The 14,609-nt window shown below is 57.2% G+C and overlaps 2 protein-coding genes across 13 annotated transcripts in view; one reads left to right on the top strand and one right to left on the bottom strand.

Annotated features, from left to right (window-relative positions):
- Positions 1-7,814, top strand: part of ASAP2 (ArfGAP with SH3 domain, ankyrin repeat and PH domain 2) — a 90,018-nt gene extending 82,204 nt beyond the window's left edge. For 7 of the 10 annotated variants that reach the window (XM_036335397.1, XM_036335393.1, XM_036335395.1 and 4 more), the window contains 5 exons: positions 850-1,012; positions 3,709-3,758; positions 4,176-4,267; positions 4,812-4,934; positions 5,557-7,814. In XM_036335397.1, coding sequence (XP_036191290.1) covers positions 850-1,012; positions 3,709-3,758; positions 4,176-4,267; positions 4,812-4,934; positions 5,557-5,631 — 503 coding nt within the window. In that variant the 3' untranslated portion in view covers positions 5,632-7,814. The remainder of the gene's footprint in view (positions 1-849; positions 1,013-3,708; positions 3,759-4,175; positions 4,268-4,811; positions 4,935-5,556) is intronic. The other 3 variants (XM_036335394.1, XM_036335401.1, XM_036335396.1) reach the window with 1 other exon arrangement.
- Positions 7,815-8,223: 409 nt separating this feature from the next.
- On the bottom strand, positions 8,224-14,505 carry ITGB1BP1 (integrin subunit beta 1 binding protein 1). Of its 3 annotated transcripts, none has more exons than XR_004971952.1 (7): positions 14,418-14,505; positions 13,386-13,486; positions 12,433-12,511; positions 11,052-11,188; positions 9,460-9,552; positions 8,666-8,963; positions 8,224-8,447 (listed from the first exon to the last, which is right to left on the bottom strand). XR_004971952.1 is itself a non-coding variant. In XM_036335408.1 (7 exons), exons 2-7 carry the CDS (start codon positions 13,455-13,457, stop codon positions 8,376-8,378), a joined length of 603 nt encoding a protein of 200 aa, XP_036191301.1. In that variant the 5' UTR covers positions 13,458-13,486; positions 14,369-14,489; the 3' UTR covers positions 8,224-8,375. The 3 variants fall into 3 exon arrangements, 1 of the variants encoding a protein (XP_036191301.1); XR_004971951.1 differs by having other exon boundaries at positions 14,369-14,489; XM_036335408.1 differs by having other exon boundaries at positions 8,814-8,963; positions 14,369-14,489.
- Between the last annotated feature and the right edge of the window lie 104 nt (positions 14,506-14,609).

Genomic DNA, 14,609 nt, shown 5'->3' with positions numbered 1-14,609 from the left:
ATGGTCTGCCTGGGTCTGGGTCCCTGGGGCTCTGGGCTGACGCTAGAGTCTGCCTTTGACTTTCCCTTTGAAGCAAAGGAACCAGGAAGGAACAGTAAGTACAGTAGAGGCAGACTGTCAGCCGACTCCTCCTGCATCACCGGGCCTCGCCCTCCGCAGTCCTGGGAGGGGGGCGCTGGCTCCTCAGGCAGCGGCCTCCCGGGCAGGGGTCCCGGGCGAGAGTGCGGGACCCTCAGGGAGGGCGCTGCTGACGTCCCAGAGGCCAGGCGGTGGGGGGCAGGGGCTCCAGGCCCACCCCCGTGCTACCCCTCAGTGACCCTGGGAGAACGCATGCCCTGCCCGGGAAGCGGCCTCCTTGTCTGTAAAGCGTAGAGGCTGAGCCTCGTCCTGCCCCTCGCATCTGGGCAGCCGGCACAGGGAGCTCCTCACCACCTCCACTGGGACTGACCTGCCCGCAGCCTGGGCAGCGGCTCGGCCCTGGGTCTGGAGGCGGACGGAGGAATGACCCCGGACGGCCTGGCTCCCCGGGGGCAGGACGTGGCCAGAGGCCGGCCCGGGCCTCAGCCTCGGCCTCCACGGCCGCCGTCCCCCCAGGTCACACACCACATCCTGGATCCCGGCTTCTCCCCGGGAATTCCCTCGGAGAAACATGGGCTCATAGAGACGTTTGAACCCTAAGTCGCGGCTTGGGAGGACTCCCCGCGATGCTGTGAATGGAGACTCTGCAGTGAACACGGGCTTTTCTCTGCGAAATAGCGACGCAGCGCTGATGGGAGAGGCCCGCGGGAAGGCCGGGCGGGATGCTGGACGTGACCCTCTGTGTCTCCCCGTCCCCTCCTCTCTCCGCAGACCCCCTGGCTCCCACGCCGCCCGCTCCCGCAGCAAAGATGCCCGGTGCCCTGGAAGCCCTGAGCCAGCAGAGCAAGCTGACCCCGCCGGGCAAGCCCACAGCCCCGCCCCTGCCGCAGCCGCAGCCGCCCAGCCGCCTCCCGCAGAGGAGGCCTGCTCCGGGGTACGCTCCCTTCCCGTCCCCTCGGGCTGGCCACCTGGCCCGGCCTCGCTTCTTGCATTCCGAGGGCCTCCAGTGGCCGCAGCGCTTTTCTGCGGAGATTTCCGTGCAGGCGTGAAACCCCGTGTGTCTGCTGCTGTGACCTGGGAGGTGATGTGACTCGGGCCGGTCCCACCAGGTTTCAGGTGTCTTGAACATGATTTATCCAGGGTTTTTAAACTGTAAGAACTTCACACAGATGTCTGTCTTCCGTCCACATGACGAATGTAGGTTTCTCTGCAGCACAGACGGTGGGGTTTGGGGAATCAGGTCCTCACAACACACGGCCTCTGGGTTCTGTTTGTGCTCAGGCGCAAGGTTACAGAGAGGAACTCACCGGCGGGATCATCGTGGGAGGCCTCTGCGCTCCGCTCCGCTGGTCCTGGGGCGGGCTGACAGCAGGGACCCCGGCCAGGGCTGTGGGCTGGAATACTTACACGCATGTACGCGGCCTCCCAGTGCCTGGCCCTGGGAACGGCAGGGCCTCCCTTCTGCCGGGTGTGGCTGGCCACTCAGTGGCAGAGCTGGGCTCAGTCGGGAGCGGGGTGATCAGAATCCAGCTCCCCATGAAGAACGGGGGGGCAGTGCTCTAACAGTACCCCAGGGTTCACTCCCATGTCCTCCCTTTCTGGACTCGGTATTCCCTCTCTCTGTAACGAGAGGTCTGGCTGGCGTGTCCACTCTCTTGATCAGTATTAGTGCCACCTCCTCCTGCTGAGATCGGGGCCCCGTGTGGCCGGCGTCGGGACCCCGCGGGACTCCCACTCCCCCACCAGGGTGTCCCCTGTGCCTGTGCCCCGCCAGGAGGACACCTTCCCCGCTCACCCTGCACCCCAGGGTGTGTCTGTTGGCATGCGTGCCACCAGGTGGGTGTGGCACACAAACCATAGCCTTTAGTTCTGAGAAAGTTCGTTGATTATTTTTAATGCCTTCTGTTTTTTTCTGTTCTCAGTTCTAATTTATTGATTTTGGAGACAGAGAGGAACATTAGTTTGTTGTTTCACTTATTTGTGCATTTATTGGTTGCTTCTGGTATGTGCCCTGCCCAGAGATTGAACCTGCAACCTTGGCCTATGGCAGTGGTCGGCAAACTGCGGCTCAGCAAACCGCGGCTCTCGAGCCACATGAGGCTCTCTAGCCCCTTGAGTGTGGCTCTTCCACAAAATACCGACTTCTGCGCATGGGCCACGAAGTTTCAATCGCACTGTACGTGTGCGCCCGCACGTGGTATTTTGTGGAAGAGCCACACTCAAGGGGCCAAAGAGCCGCATGTGGCTCACGAGCCGCGGTTTGCTGACCACGGGCCTATGGGGACAGTGCTCCAGCCACTGAGCCCCCCCCCCCTCCCGGCCGGACTCTGGTCTCAGCTTTCTAGTGATTTGTATCTTCAGATGTCAGGCCCCCGGCCTTTCCTCTCTCTCTGTGGGTCCGCCAGCTGCTCTAGCACCCGCCCCTGCCTCTCGGCGGTTGAACATGTGAGAGTTCACTTCTTGCCCAGACAATGTTGGGTCCACGTTCTTGCGTGTACAGCAGTGTCTGGGGGGGGAGTTGGAGACCCAGGCCCAGCCCACCTCTGCCTGCGCCATCTTCACCCCCGGGGCCCAGGTTACTTCTGAGGGAAAGAGACAGGCAGGTGTGCTAACCTCCTTGGCTGGGGTGATGCGCAAGCTCCTTTGACCAGCGCTGGTCCTGTGGCCCCACCTGGAGGCCGGGGCTGGAAGTGCAGCTCTGTCTGCGCCCTTCTGGTTTCCTGGAGGGGGCATTGGCCCCTCTCCCGAGGCCGGGGGCTCAGGCACACATGGCCGGGCCGGCCGGCGTTCCCTGACTGCAGGCCTTCTCCTTCCTCGGAGCCAGGCTGCTGGTGTTCCTCCCTCCACCCTCAGCTTCCAGGACTGTTCCTCTTCCTTTCTCTTTGTTAGTTTTGGTTTAATTTTTTTTTTTTTTTTTAATTCTGTTCCTTGGGAGAAGGTGGAAGTAAATGTATTCACCAGAACGCTCTCGGGGCCTTTCAATGCTGCGTCCTTTGCCGGCTCTGTCTGCGAGAGAACCGCGGGGCCTTGCCTTCCTGTTCTTAGAAACAGGCAGGAGGCCTGGTCGGGGACCGAGTTGTCTCCTGGCGGGAGGACGTGCTCATAGACCCCCGAGAGGCCGCGGGCTGGCTTCTGCGTCAGACCCAGTGCCTGCTCCCGCAGCCCCTGCCTGTGGGTCCCAGCCCCGCCGTGTGCCCGGCCCGGGTGGGCACAGTGAGGCTCACAGGCAGCCTGATGGCGCTCCTCTCCCGGCTCAGCCCAGACGCTGTCACGCGACCTTATTCTGAGGGTTGGCAGAACTGGGGGCACACCTTTTCAGATGAAAGTGCCAGCCCAGAGAGACCGTTTATCCAGAACAGACTCCTGTCTGCGGCCCTGAGAACCGTTCCCCTACCTGTGGCCTTGGGCACTGATGGGCCCTGACCGGGAATCGAACTGTGACCTTCTGGTTCATAGGTTGACACTCAACCACTGAGCCACGCCAGCTGTAGTTAAAAGACAATTTATTGGATCAGCTCACCCAGTGCACGTGGAGCGCAGATGGTGCCGATGAGGCGGGTGGGGTGAGGTGGCGGGAAGGTGCATGCCCCAGGCCTCAGGTGTCAGCCCATCTGTTTCCCTTCTTTGTAGGACTGACAAGTCGACCCCACTGATCAGCAAAGGCCAGCCTCGAGGCCCTGGTAACGCTTTCATTTGGGGCTGGGCTTTCCTTCCGCTTGGTGAGTGGGGGTGGGGGCAGGGTCCGGGGTGGCAGCCCTGTGTGACGACCCGGCTGCCCCACCAGCTGCCCCACCAGCTGCCCCCCTGCCCCCAGCTGCCCCCCTGACCCCCGTGGAGCCTCTGATGCTCCCCGTCCTGGGTCCTGCGGCTGCTGGGGGTGGGAGGGCCAAGAGCCCCCCCGTCTGTCCCTCTGTGACACCCGCACACCTACTGAGGGTGCGTGGAGGTCACAGGCTGGTTGGCGTGGGGGACTTTTCCCTCAACAGATGAGAACGTTTCGGGAACCCTGCCTTCAGGCCCGACACCGGCTTTCGCAGTGTGTCTGTCCGGTGGTTGGGGCGGTAGCACACTGCGAGCTGACGCGTTCTGTCCTACAGCAGCGGACATCTCCGGAACAGAAGCTCTGGGTCCTCTGTCCAACACCCCAGCCCTGCAGCCCCCCGCGCCCATGCCCAGGAAGTCACAGGCGGTAAGCGGTCAGCCCGCCTGCCCGGCCAGAGGGGTGCGGGCTGTGCCCCGAGGGCTCGGAGGAAGGTCTTCCCTGGCTGGGGGATGGGCGGCTTCTTCCTGGGTACCCGGTCTTTGGATCTGGACAGGACGCAACCCAGAGCTCGCAGGCCGGGGGGGGCTCAGCCCTCTCCTGATGCTCCAGGACACCCCACGCACATTAGCCCTGGCTGCCACGCTCCCGGCTCTCCAAGTGCCCTGGCCCCTGAGCTCCCGTGAGCCGCCCATCTTTTTTAAAATGTTTTTATTGATTTCAGAGAGAGAGAGAGGACAGAAACATCAATGATGAGAGAGAATCATTGATGGGCTGCCTCCTGCATCCCGGGCACATGCCCCGACCGGGAATCGAGCTGTGACCTCCTGGTTCATGGGTCGATGCTCTACCATTGAACCACACTGGCCGGGCTGAGCCACCCCATCCTGACAAACCTGTGGCTCCCAGGTCTCTGCCCAGGAGCTGGTGCCGCCTGCTGACTGACCTCTGACCCCTCCCCTTCTGCACCCAGGCCAAGCTGAAGCCCAAGCGGGTGAAAGCCCTCTACAACTGCGTGGCCGACAACCCAGACGAGCTGACGTTCTCCGAGGGGGACGTGATCATCGTGGACGGGGAAGAGGACCAAGAGTGGTGGGTGAGTCGGGGCCTGGGCCCGGGAGGGCGGGGTGAATCCCTGCCCACCTGGCCGAGGTCTGCCACGTGAGGCCCTCCGTGCCCGCGTGTCCTCAGGCCTGCGGGCCCCTGGGGAAATGCAGAAAGGTGTGAAGACAGCAAGTGCACCTTGATCTCAGCCCCGCCCCAGAAAACATTCTGATTTTCTTTTTGACTTTTATTTACCTGCATAATTCACATCGTTGAGGTCAGACGTGATGTGTAACTTATGTGACTTACCCAAAGCAAGAAGGAATGGATTTATTGGTCTTCGTGAATGCATGGCTACGTTCAAACAGGGCCAGTTCACATACTCCTGACACTCGATTTCTTCATCCATTAAAGGGGAAAAAATGGCAAGCCTGTCACCCCCAAGACCCCCAGGACACAGTGGTGAGGGCTCCGCGGACAGAGCCCTCTAAGGGAGAGCCTTGCGGAAAGTGGGCCAGGCTCTGCGAGGGAAAGCCGTTTAGGTGTCTTACCCAAGTGATTCCTTCTCAGCAGAGGTTCTTCTGAACAATATTTTCTTCTCCAGATGGTGCAGTGCCCTTCCGAGTTCCCAGCAGCTGGGAGTTTTGTAACCACCCAAACGTTTGTTCTTTCAGATCGGCCACCTCGATGGAGACCCCAGCCGCAAAGGAGCATTTCCCGTGTCTTTTGTGCACTTTATTGTGGACTGAATCGCTACTGAACAAGCACCCTTAGCAGTGACGTTCCTGCTCGTTATTGGTACCCACGCTCTTGCCAGAAACCAGTTTCAGGAACTGTAGGCCCACTTGCTCGAATGCCACTCACCGTTGTGTTTCTAAAACTCACAGGCAATTTCTATCTACAAATGGATCGTTTTTTATAATTTGTGATTTTCATGAAACATGGCTCTACTTTTATTAGGAAAAACTGAATTGCCTAAAAGGTGAGCTAAAAAGCTATTTTAACTACACAGTCAAGATCCCGAAACGACAGAATTAGCGGAACCCGATTCGAGGACCGGAAATTCTGCCTGCTCTCCTTGGCCCGATGACGACGTCGGCGCTCGCCAGCTGCTTGTTGTTTAGGCGGCTACGTGCTGTCAGTTCCCCTTTAGAGACCTTTTAAAAACGCCTTCTTAAGATTTCCCTTGAAAGCCACCCAGTGTTCAGTTAAAGCCACTTGGGAATGGACACTAGCATTGTACACTCCAACCCTGATGTGTGAGGGTGCGGCGCTCCTTGTGTTCTGCATGTGTGTGTCACCTGTTGTGAACAGTCCATCCTCCCTAACAAAACTGCCAATAGCTGATCGTGGCGCACGACATAACAGTTCATTCGGTTCCAGGGTGGGTGACACTGCGTTTCCTGAGTTCGGTTAAAAACTGGCGACGATGGATTGCTAAAGGGTTCTCCCCACTCGCTTGGATGCTCTAGGTGCTTCGGAAACGGCCTTCCTGAGCTCCCCCCATCGCACAGGTAGCCCGCGTGCGGCCCCGCTGTTGCCACCCGCTCGTTTCCCAGTGTGCCCGCCTTCTCTTCTCGCCTGAGAACACCCCAGTCTAGTGTCTGGTATTTATATCCTACACCAATAGGTTGGTGGTTACACTGTCTTGACATTTAATCTTCCTTCATTGGTAGCCAAGCGCATATCAGAAACCTGTAGGCCCCGGGAATGAAACACACCCGGACATCCCAGTTTCACTCTAAGCGTCATATCGTTCTTACACTTAAACTACTGGGGCTAGGGGGTTAGGTTGTATGTGATCAAATCAATTCATTAGTTTGATGAACTCGACTGTCATACCTCTACCTAGTCATTGAGCGTGTTCACGGGAGGATGTGGGAAACGCCGGCTCTGTGAGGAGAAACGGGCGGAAGCGCCCGCCTGGCTTTTACCGCCAGCCCAGGCCTGAGCCGCAGCGCAGGCTCGGAGAGGAGAGCGAGGCGGCGGCGCCTTGGAGCGGAGCAGCCCGCGTCACGCGGGTCCTTGTAAGTGTAGGATGTTGGCTTTTGTTTGTGATTGTGTTGTTTTTCGTTGCTATTCTAAAGGAAGACAGAACTGGAATGTTTTATGATGTTGTAGCCCATTGCTCTTTGCCTGTCACAGTTCCAGGTAAAGTGTGTTAGCTGTATGATTAGTCTTATTTTTAAAGCACTACATCTCTTTTTACTGGTTGTTAGCTTCTGCTGTTTGAACCCTCCATTTGGTTAACTTTCTCGCAGGTTTCAGGAAGCGAACGGATGTGTGTTTTGCACCACGCACTTACTTTAACACAGTCCCCCCACATCTGCCTCGTACAGTCCGCCTGTGACTCCTCGGTGCCGCTATGTGAGAATTACCACTCCCAATCTAATGTCCCAGGCTCGCTGGGACAGACATCCAGGAAATACTTCCCAGGCTAGTTTGGTGGTGCTGTTGTGCATAACGGATAGGACTCTTGTCAGGAGAAATCATCAACTTCCCTGCTGATAGGCTTTCCTACTTACTTGCTCTCTGCAAATAAATTTAAAAAGTGAGAGGAAGGAAAGCGTTGTAGATATCTATTTATATTCCAGGTTTATGTTTCACGAACTTCGCTACGGGATCCTGGCATTGTGTGTGCCCCTGGTCAGGTCTGACTGCAGGCATGAGGACTGGGAAACGGGCAGACCCGTGTGCTCTGCTGAGGGCGGGCACTGCCACATGCAGCTGGAAATGCTCGGAGATGTATGATACTCGATTCATCCACTTGATTCCTTTGGTCTAGTTGCAGCGCAACTGTACATATTGTATAACCTAAATCCTTATTTTCATTGTCCTCGATGCGGTGATTTATACCTAGAGCATGTTAATAAGTCTACTCTTCTTGGTGACTAGTCATTTGACTAGAAAAAATAAAATACTTTTAAATGGACATGGGCTTGAGATTTGTTTTTAACCCTTCAAGTTCTGTGTGTGGAAAACAGCCTTTCACTAACTAGCCCGCTGTACGTGAGCGTCTTTAATCTCTATTTTAACACGTGCGGTTCTGTCCACTCAGGTAAAGGTGGAGGCTGACTGGCATGTCATCCCGACGACAGACTTTTAAAGTTTTACCTCTTGTGTCGAGTGGGCAGCGGCGCGTCCCCAGGCCAGAGCGCTGAGTCAGAAAGACCACGGTCCTGGGGAGGCCAGAGCAGCGGCCTCGGGCTCCCTCTGCAGGTTCTCGACCTTTATTGCTCACTGAGCACACCTCCCGGACCCTTAAGGGGTTAAGCTCATTTGTGTTTAAAAGCAACAAATGGGGTTTCTTTCTTAGTCCCAATCGTAACTTGGCTGAGTTATCTCACTGTTAATAAGACACATTTTAATAGAAAAACAGAACATCTAGAACAAGGGTCACTTCATACGTCCATGCTAGTTCAGCGCTGCAGATTGAAAACCAGTTCAGAAAATAGCCGATCTTCCTCCCGCGACGCCGATCCACTCGGCAGACTCACGCCTTCTCGGCCATCAGCACGGAGTCGAAAGCGGTGGACAGGACCTTGCAGATGGCCTGTGCTTGTTCCTACGGTGAGCGAAAGGCACAGGAAGGACGTTCACAATCTGCCCCTGAACTCCAACTGACCAGCACAGGTATGAACCTGCCCCTTACGCTTCTCACCCCACGCGTGACATTGCCGGCTGGGACCACTGCCAGCCAGGAAGGCCACACCAGGAAAAGCAGGGCCCTGCCCCAGAGGACCCCCTCCCCCATCTGCTGTGTGTGCACCCTGAACCTCTGACCCGCACACGGTCGCCCGCAGGAGGCCCGGACAGCGGGCTGACGGCCACGTGTGCACGTATGCCGGGGTCAGACATGTGGAGAGCGTCTCGCAGCCTCTGGTTTTTCGACTCTGTCTGGCGAGAGAGAACCACGGAGACTGAGCCTCACCAGGCTACTGCACTGGTACACCCACAGGCTGACCTCCTCGTTGCTGGCATCCGTGGTCTTCAGCGCCAGCAGGCTCTTCCCCGCCCCCAGGCCGTCGTCGTAGCACACCATCCGGATGATCAGGTAGAGGGCGTGCCTGTGCAGCACGTCCTGCAGCGGGAGGAGAGAGACCGTGATGGCGTGCGCATCTCCATCACTAAGGACACCCTTTCCCCTGCACAGGTTTTCTGTGAGGCTTGGAAACACAAGATCAGGTTTTCCGCCCAAAGGGCGTCCCAATTGCTCAGCCTCGGGGTTACCCCTGGCTCCTTAGACTCCAGAAAGACAGGAGTCAGGCGACCCAAGTTCACCACTCAGTCCTCCCCGCCCAGCCCCCAGCTGGTGGCCCTCCTGAACTGGCAGGGGATGGGGTTCCAAGTGAACAGGCCTGTGGGCAGCAGAGATGCTGGCCTGGACCCCACCACACAGGAGCGCCAAAGGGAAGCTCCCTCCACCCACCCTAAGAAACGGGCGGCTTTTCGGACCAGAGGCCAGGCACGTGCCAAACCCCCGGCTCTGCAGACAGGAGCAGGCCAGCGGCCAGTGGCCCTGACCCCCCCCCCCCCCCCCCGCCCCCACGCCCCAGACATCCTTCCTGATCACTTACATACTGATCGGGTGTGGATACTTTGATGCCGTACTTGGAAACGCCCATAATCACTTCTTCCTCCAGGGGAACGAAAGGCAGCTTCCCATCTTGCTGTAGGTAAAAGCAGGGACGGGCGCACACTCAGAACCGTGACCGTAAACCCGCTTTAGGGCCTGGCTCACAGACCCCACGCTCTTTAAAGAGCGCAGCGCACACAGCGGCGCAGCCAGAACGTCTCTCCAAAGAGGCAGAACCCCCCCCCCCCTTTTTTACAGCCAACAAATGTGAGCAAAATTCAGACCCTGCACCCCAGGGCCTTTTCTCTGCCCGCGGGGTTAAGCCTCACTGCAGCCTCCGACCCCCTCCGATCCGGGTGCGGGCTAGTGGCTCACTTAGAAGAAATAGTTCATACTCATGTCAGCACGCGGTCAGGGAACACACGCAGGAACCATCTTTCCCAGCGCGTGATAGCGCACCCAGGGGTCGGCTCTGCCCGCTCCCCACGCCCCAGGGTTTGGGTGAGGAAACAGTGCTTGATGGACAGTTGCTCGCCCTCCAGCCCATCCATTAGCAGCGTGAGCTCTCTCCGACTGACCGGTTCTCTCCGACACGAGAATGCGGCCTCACTTGTCTTCTCTAACATCAGGTCCCGTTGGCATCGGTAGATGCTCCGACTCTAAGTGTTTCAGGGACCTTTTGCCTACATCGAAGCCACTGTGGTAAAGGAGCAATGCCCACTTGCCTCAGTTCTGGGGTGCTCACAATGCTGCGGGGACACCCCCCCCCCCATCATTTCTCACAGTTTAAGGCAGTTCCAGGAATGGAAGGACGGGATAACAGTAATGCTACTGCCAGTGACTGGGACAAGCCCATTTCTCCGGTGACAGGAGTGAGCAGTCCGTCGGAAGGAAAAGAAGCCTAGTGTGGTCTGGGGAAACATGAGCAATCTCCCAGCGTCACAGTGAGGTTAGTTTGCACGTTGTAGGAACCACTATATCCCAAACTAAACCTGGGGCACTAACCGTGCGAGCCCCGACTGCCAAAGGCTCTCTGTCTGTGACATGGCAGGTTCGAACGGCGATTTCCTCACCGATGAGACTCCTGAGGACATGAAACAATGACCCCTTGGCCACGGCTTCGGAGAACAGCGGTTCTCAGGCACCAGCACTGTGGCCTGATAGGGAGCCTTCCCTGCCCGATACCCCCGTTAGGGAGCAGACACGCACTCCCCCTTCCACCTCCTGGGCCTCAATTCCTACGGAAACGGCAGGAATAAGTGGGTGCACTAGGTCGCCGCTGAAGATATCGAGGAGCTAACCGAGTCGGCGAGATGCAGGAAGGCGCAGGCGGCGTCACAGACAAGCCTGTGGCATGTCATCCGCCGCGGCTCCGTGCCTCACTGAAACGAGGTGCGTCGGCCGCAGAAAAAGTGAAAAGTCCTGTTTGTGGGCAGGAACGGCTGTTCCCAGGCGCCCATGGTCCAGGACCCCTGTGCCTCCGTCACCCACATTGTAACTGTGAGGTAGCCAGGCTTGGGACAAGCCATGTGTTTCTCCGAAGCCAGAGTTTACGCTCTAGAATCTGATAAACTGGACCATTTTTGTCTTTACCTGGGCAACGTCTATATAATTTATCAGGTCCAGTGGCCCTTCCAGACGTTTTCCTTCAGAGAGTTTCAGTTTCTCAATGGCACCGACGTATCTTATTCGGAATTCCGCACAGGTGTCTGAGTTGTTGTTGCTTTGTCCTAAAGGTAAGCGAAAATTCAGCGTAAGACTTTCCTATCCCCAATCCCTGCCCAAATAAGAAACGGACTAACAAAAATAAATTTCCTGACGTACAGTTTTTTTACAGAATGGGAAAGAACTTAAAATCTCACTAACCTCTTCCTCAGTTACAATATTGCTAAATATGAAAATCTAAATAGGAGTAAATTAATATCTTTCATTTCAAACAAACAAGAAAGGTGTCAACTAGATAATGATGAGTCCCTTTCTGATGCACAATGACACAATTACTTTCTGGCTGCTTCTCCCTCTTTACCATGTTAATGATGAACTTGCTTTTCTGATTCAGGAAACCTGATCTATGTCTGCCACTGAACCAGAAAAGGCAATTTGTTTTTAATGCAGAAGGAATAATGCTGGACAGGAAGTCCCTTAACCGACGGTAAAGGATGAAGAAGTGTGCGAGCTATAAAACATAGTCAATACAAAATCACCAAAATGTGTGTGCTGCTGCCACAGTAAGGAAATAAATACTGTGTGATGACTTGGAGGCGATGTGCATGTAAGAACGATGCCCAGCCACATTTCTAATATTTTAAAGGCAGCTGGAAGGTAACAGACCTTGTGCTTCTGCCGTATATTCTATTTTACATCCTCTGTTTCTTCCTCCCCGCTCCCAACTTTTACAGATGAACCAGTCTATGGTCCTGAAAGGAACAGTGGGAGTTTAGACAGATCAACGTGTATTTCTAAGTAGATACTGGCTGTTGGTAGTTAGAAGCCGTCTTTTAATTTCTAAAGAGCTGCTCATTGCGGTGCCTGCATACATGTCTTCAAGTGTCTGAGAGATGCTACACTTAATCACATGTGCTCCTGGGGCTTACAAGCTGGCGTCTTCTGGGCAAACGGCTCCTTAATCCTTCTCGTCAGCAGGGCATTTGTCCTAAACCCATAAACAATGGAATCCATGTGCTGCCGCCCCATTTCTTAGAAAGCGATGGTGAAACTTCCCAACGGTCACCGCCATGTGCTCCGCAGGCTTTGCCCTAGGACCGTTAAGAGCAGTTTGGCACCTGCCCCGGCCAACGGCTTTCACTAACCACCTCACACCCCCCCCAACCCTCATTCCACCAGGCCTTGGGCCGTTTCTAAACTCTGGTCAAAAATGGCAGAGGAGAGAAAGAAACCCAAACACACCAGAACTCGTGCCACCGGGTGAAACGGTGTGAGCATCAGAGGACGCGTGACCCCGCCCTTCCTGTACCTGAGCTCCTGGTGGAGTCCGTGTCCAGGCTGGCCACCGTGCTGGACCGAGAAAGGCCCCCAAGGCTGGAGTCCACAGACTGAGAAATTAGAAGCAAACCGGCATTTAATCATAGTTAGAGGCCCTGTCTTCTCTCAAGTTCTCTACCGAACACTCAGACTATGTGCCACAGCTGAATGGATACATACCCCCAGCTGCCCTCCCGTAACAGTCCCAATGCGCTGACCCCACGGCCGACCTCAATCAGAGCCAGTGCCTCTGCCTCCTTACAGACACCTGACACTTATCTCGTATGTGAAAATCTACACCTGGCTTCCCCTTATCTCCGCTGGCCCCGCGGAGCACCCTGTGCGGAAGGCAGGCGGGCGCTCCCTGTTGAAGAAGTGAGCAGCGACCGGAGAGGTGCAGCGGTTTACCCAGGGTCACGCCTCGACGATACCCCAGACCTCCCATCCCAGCAGGGCTCCTGGGCCCCACCCCAGCGCTCCCGGAAAATGCCAGCCTGCACCAGTCCACACGCAGGCTGGCAGGCCAGAACACCAATGTGAGCTGCAAAGGAACCCCAGCAACACTGCCAAGCAAAATACAAAGCAGCATACGCGTTAGTGCGGAACTACAGCTACACGTGCACACCACGACCCCTACGATTCAAGGAGGGCAGCCCCCTTAATTGCATGCAATTTCTATCACATTAAAAAAAAATTTTAAAAGCGGTATTTGTTTCTACAAGATCATTTACAGGTCCTGTCCCACCTTGGTTAGTGGATTTAGGGATTTCAGAAAGTCTACCGAGACCAAATGAAATCAAGCACAGAATGTGTCTCTACTGGAAAAAAAAAAAAAAAAAGTGAATGTTAAAACACCCCTAGTTCGAAGGCTACGCGCGCAGGCCTGCCAGGTTAGCATCCTCCATGCACCTCAGCAGAGACCGAATCTGCAGCGCCGGCCCCTACCTTGCTCTTAGTACTGATCTCGCTACTTTGGGAGCTGCTACTACTGTGCCGCTTTTTGCCTTTCCGAAACATTGTCACTACAGCGTGGTCCAGGCGCTCCCCTAGGAAAACAAACGTCCCGTTATACCAAGAAGAGCAGCTTTAAACCACTTCATGCAGAACAGGCGTAAACACTATCCCTTCCCCTCACTGGGAAATGTTGGCGCTCACAATGTGGGTGCTATCCTTATTTCCACTGTTTCTTTTTAAATTCTAAAAACCTAACCCCAAAGGGGCAGACACCTTGTCATCCCTGCAGGTGTCGTCCCTACAGGCACTGTTTTCAGAAGCAACGGACAGATGCCATTTAACTCTCAAAACACTTGAGCGCCTCGCTTCTCGTTCATCAATTCCAGACACGGCGACGCGGGGCGCGTCCTGCAAACGGCAGGGCGGGGCCCAGGAGCCAGTGCGGGTGCCCATCCAGGCGGCGGGGTGCAGCCCCTTTAAACGCGGCCCCAGGACCTGGGACCGCCAGGCCCGGCTCCGAGCTCCCCGGCCCCCAGCCGCCTCCCGCGCGGGGGCGCAGGACGACAGACGGCGAACAAGGCCGGCGCCTCCCCGGGCCTGAGCGGCAGAGACCCCGACGGGCGCCAGCGCGGAAAGCGGGTGCGCCTCGGCCCCGCAAAGCAGAGCCGGACACGGAGGGCGGCCCCGCGCCCCTCCCGCGCGCCCCTCCCACGCGCGCCACCGTGGCCACCGGAGCTGCCGTCCCCGCCCAGACAAGAATGGGTCACCCCGGGCACCGCATCCTCCCGCAGGCCCCGGCCCGCTCCCCGGCTCCGCCGCCCGTCACGCGCCGCCTCGGGGCCTGAATTCCCGACCAGGGAGGGCGGGTCCCCGTAGACACCGCGGCCTCACCCATCCGCCCCGCCGCCGGCCCCCCTCGGGGCTCGCGGTCCCGGCCGGGCTCCGCCCAGGCGCGTCGAGGGCCGGGCCCTCACCTCACAGCCGCTGGCCCATCCCTGGGGTCGTCTGCGGTCGGACACCCACCGCCTCGCCGCCCGCGCGGGGGCAGCCGCTCCCGCTCCCGATTCCAGCGCCAGCTTTTCCGGTCCCCTGGCCCCGCCCACCAGGCCCGCCTCCGAGACCTCGCGCAGGCGCACTCCTGGCCCCGCCCCAGGTCTCTGGACTCCGAGTGGGGAGGAACCTCGCGAGGCGGGATCTCCGGCCGGAAGTTGAGGG

The sequence above is a fragment of the Myotis myotis genome, unplaced genomic scaffold (assembly GCF_014108235.1).
Source record: "Myotis myotis isolate mMyoMyo1 unplaced genomic scaffold, mMyoMyo1.p scaffold_m19_p_14, whole genome shotgun sequence".
Taxonomy (NCBI): domain Eukaryota; kingdom Metazoa; phylum Chordata; class Mammalia; order Chiroptera; family Vespertilionidae; genus Myotis; species Myotis myotis.
This window is presented reverse-complemented; position numbering and strand designations above follow the sequence as displayed.

What these genes read in the sequence shown, in the direction of transcription:
- ITGB1BP1 (XM_036335408.1), bottom strand. Translation starts at nt 13,457, where the DNA reads ATGTTTCGGAAAGGCAAAAAGCGGCACAGTAGTAGCAGCTCCCAAAGT. An exon ending in GGACTCCACCAGGAGCTCAG is followed by an intron (nt 11,189 to 12,432) that starts GTACAGGAAGGG and finishes GCTTACCTTTAG; the next exon opens with GACAAAGCAACAACAACTCA. An exon ending in TATCCACACCCGATCAGTAT is followed by an intron (nt 8,964 to 9,459) that starts GTAAGTGATCAG and finishes CTCCCGCTGCAG; the next exon opens with GACGTGCTGCACAGGCACGC.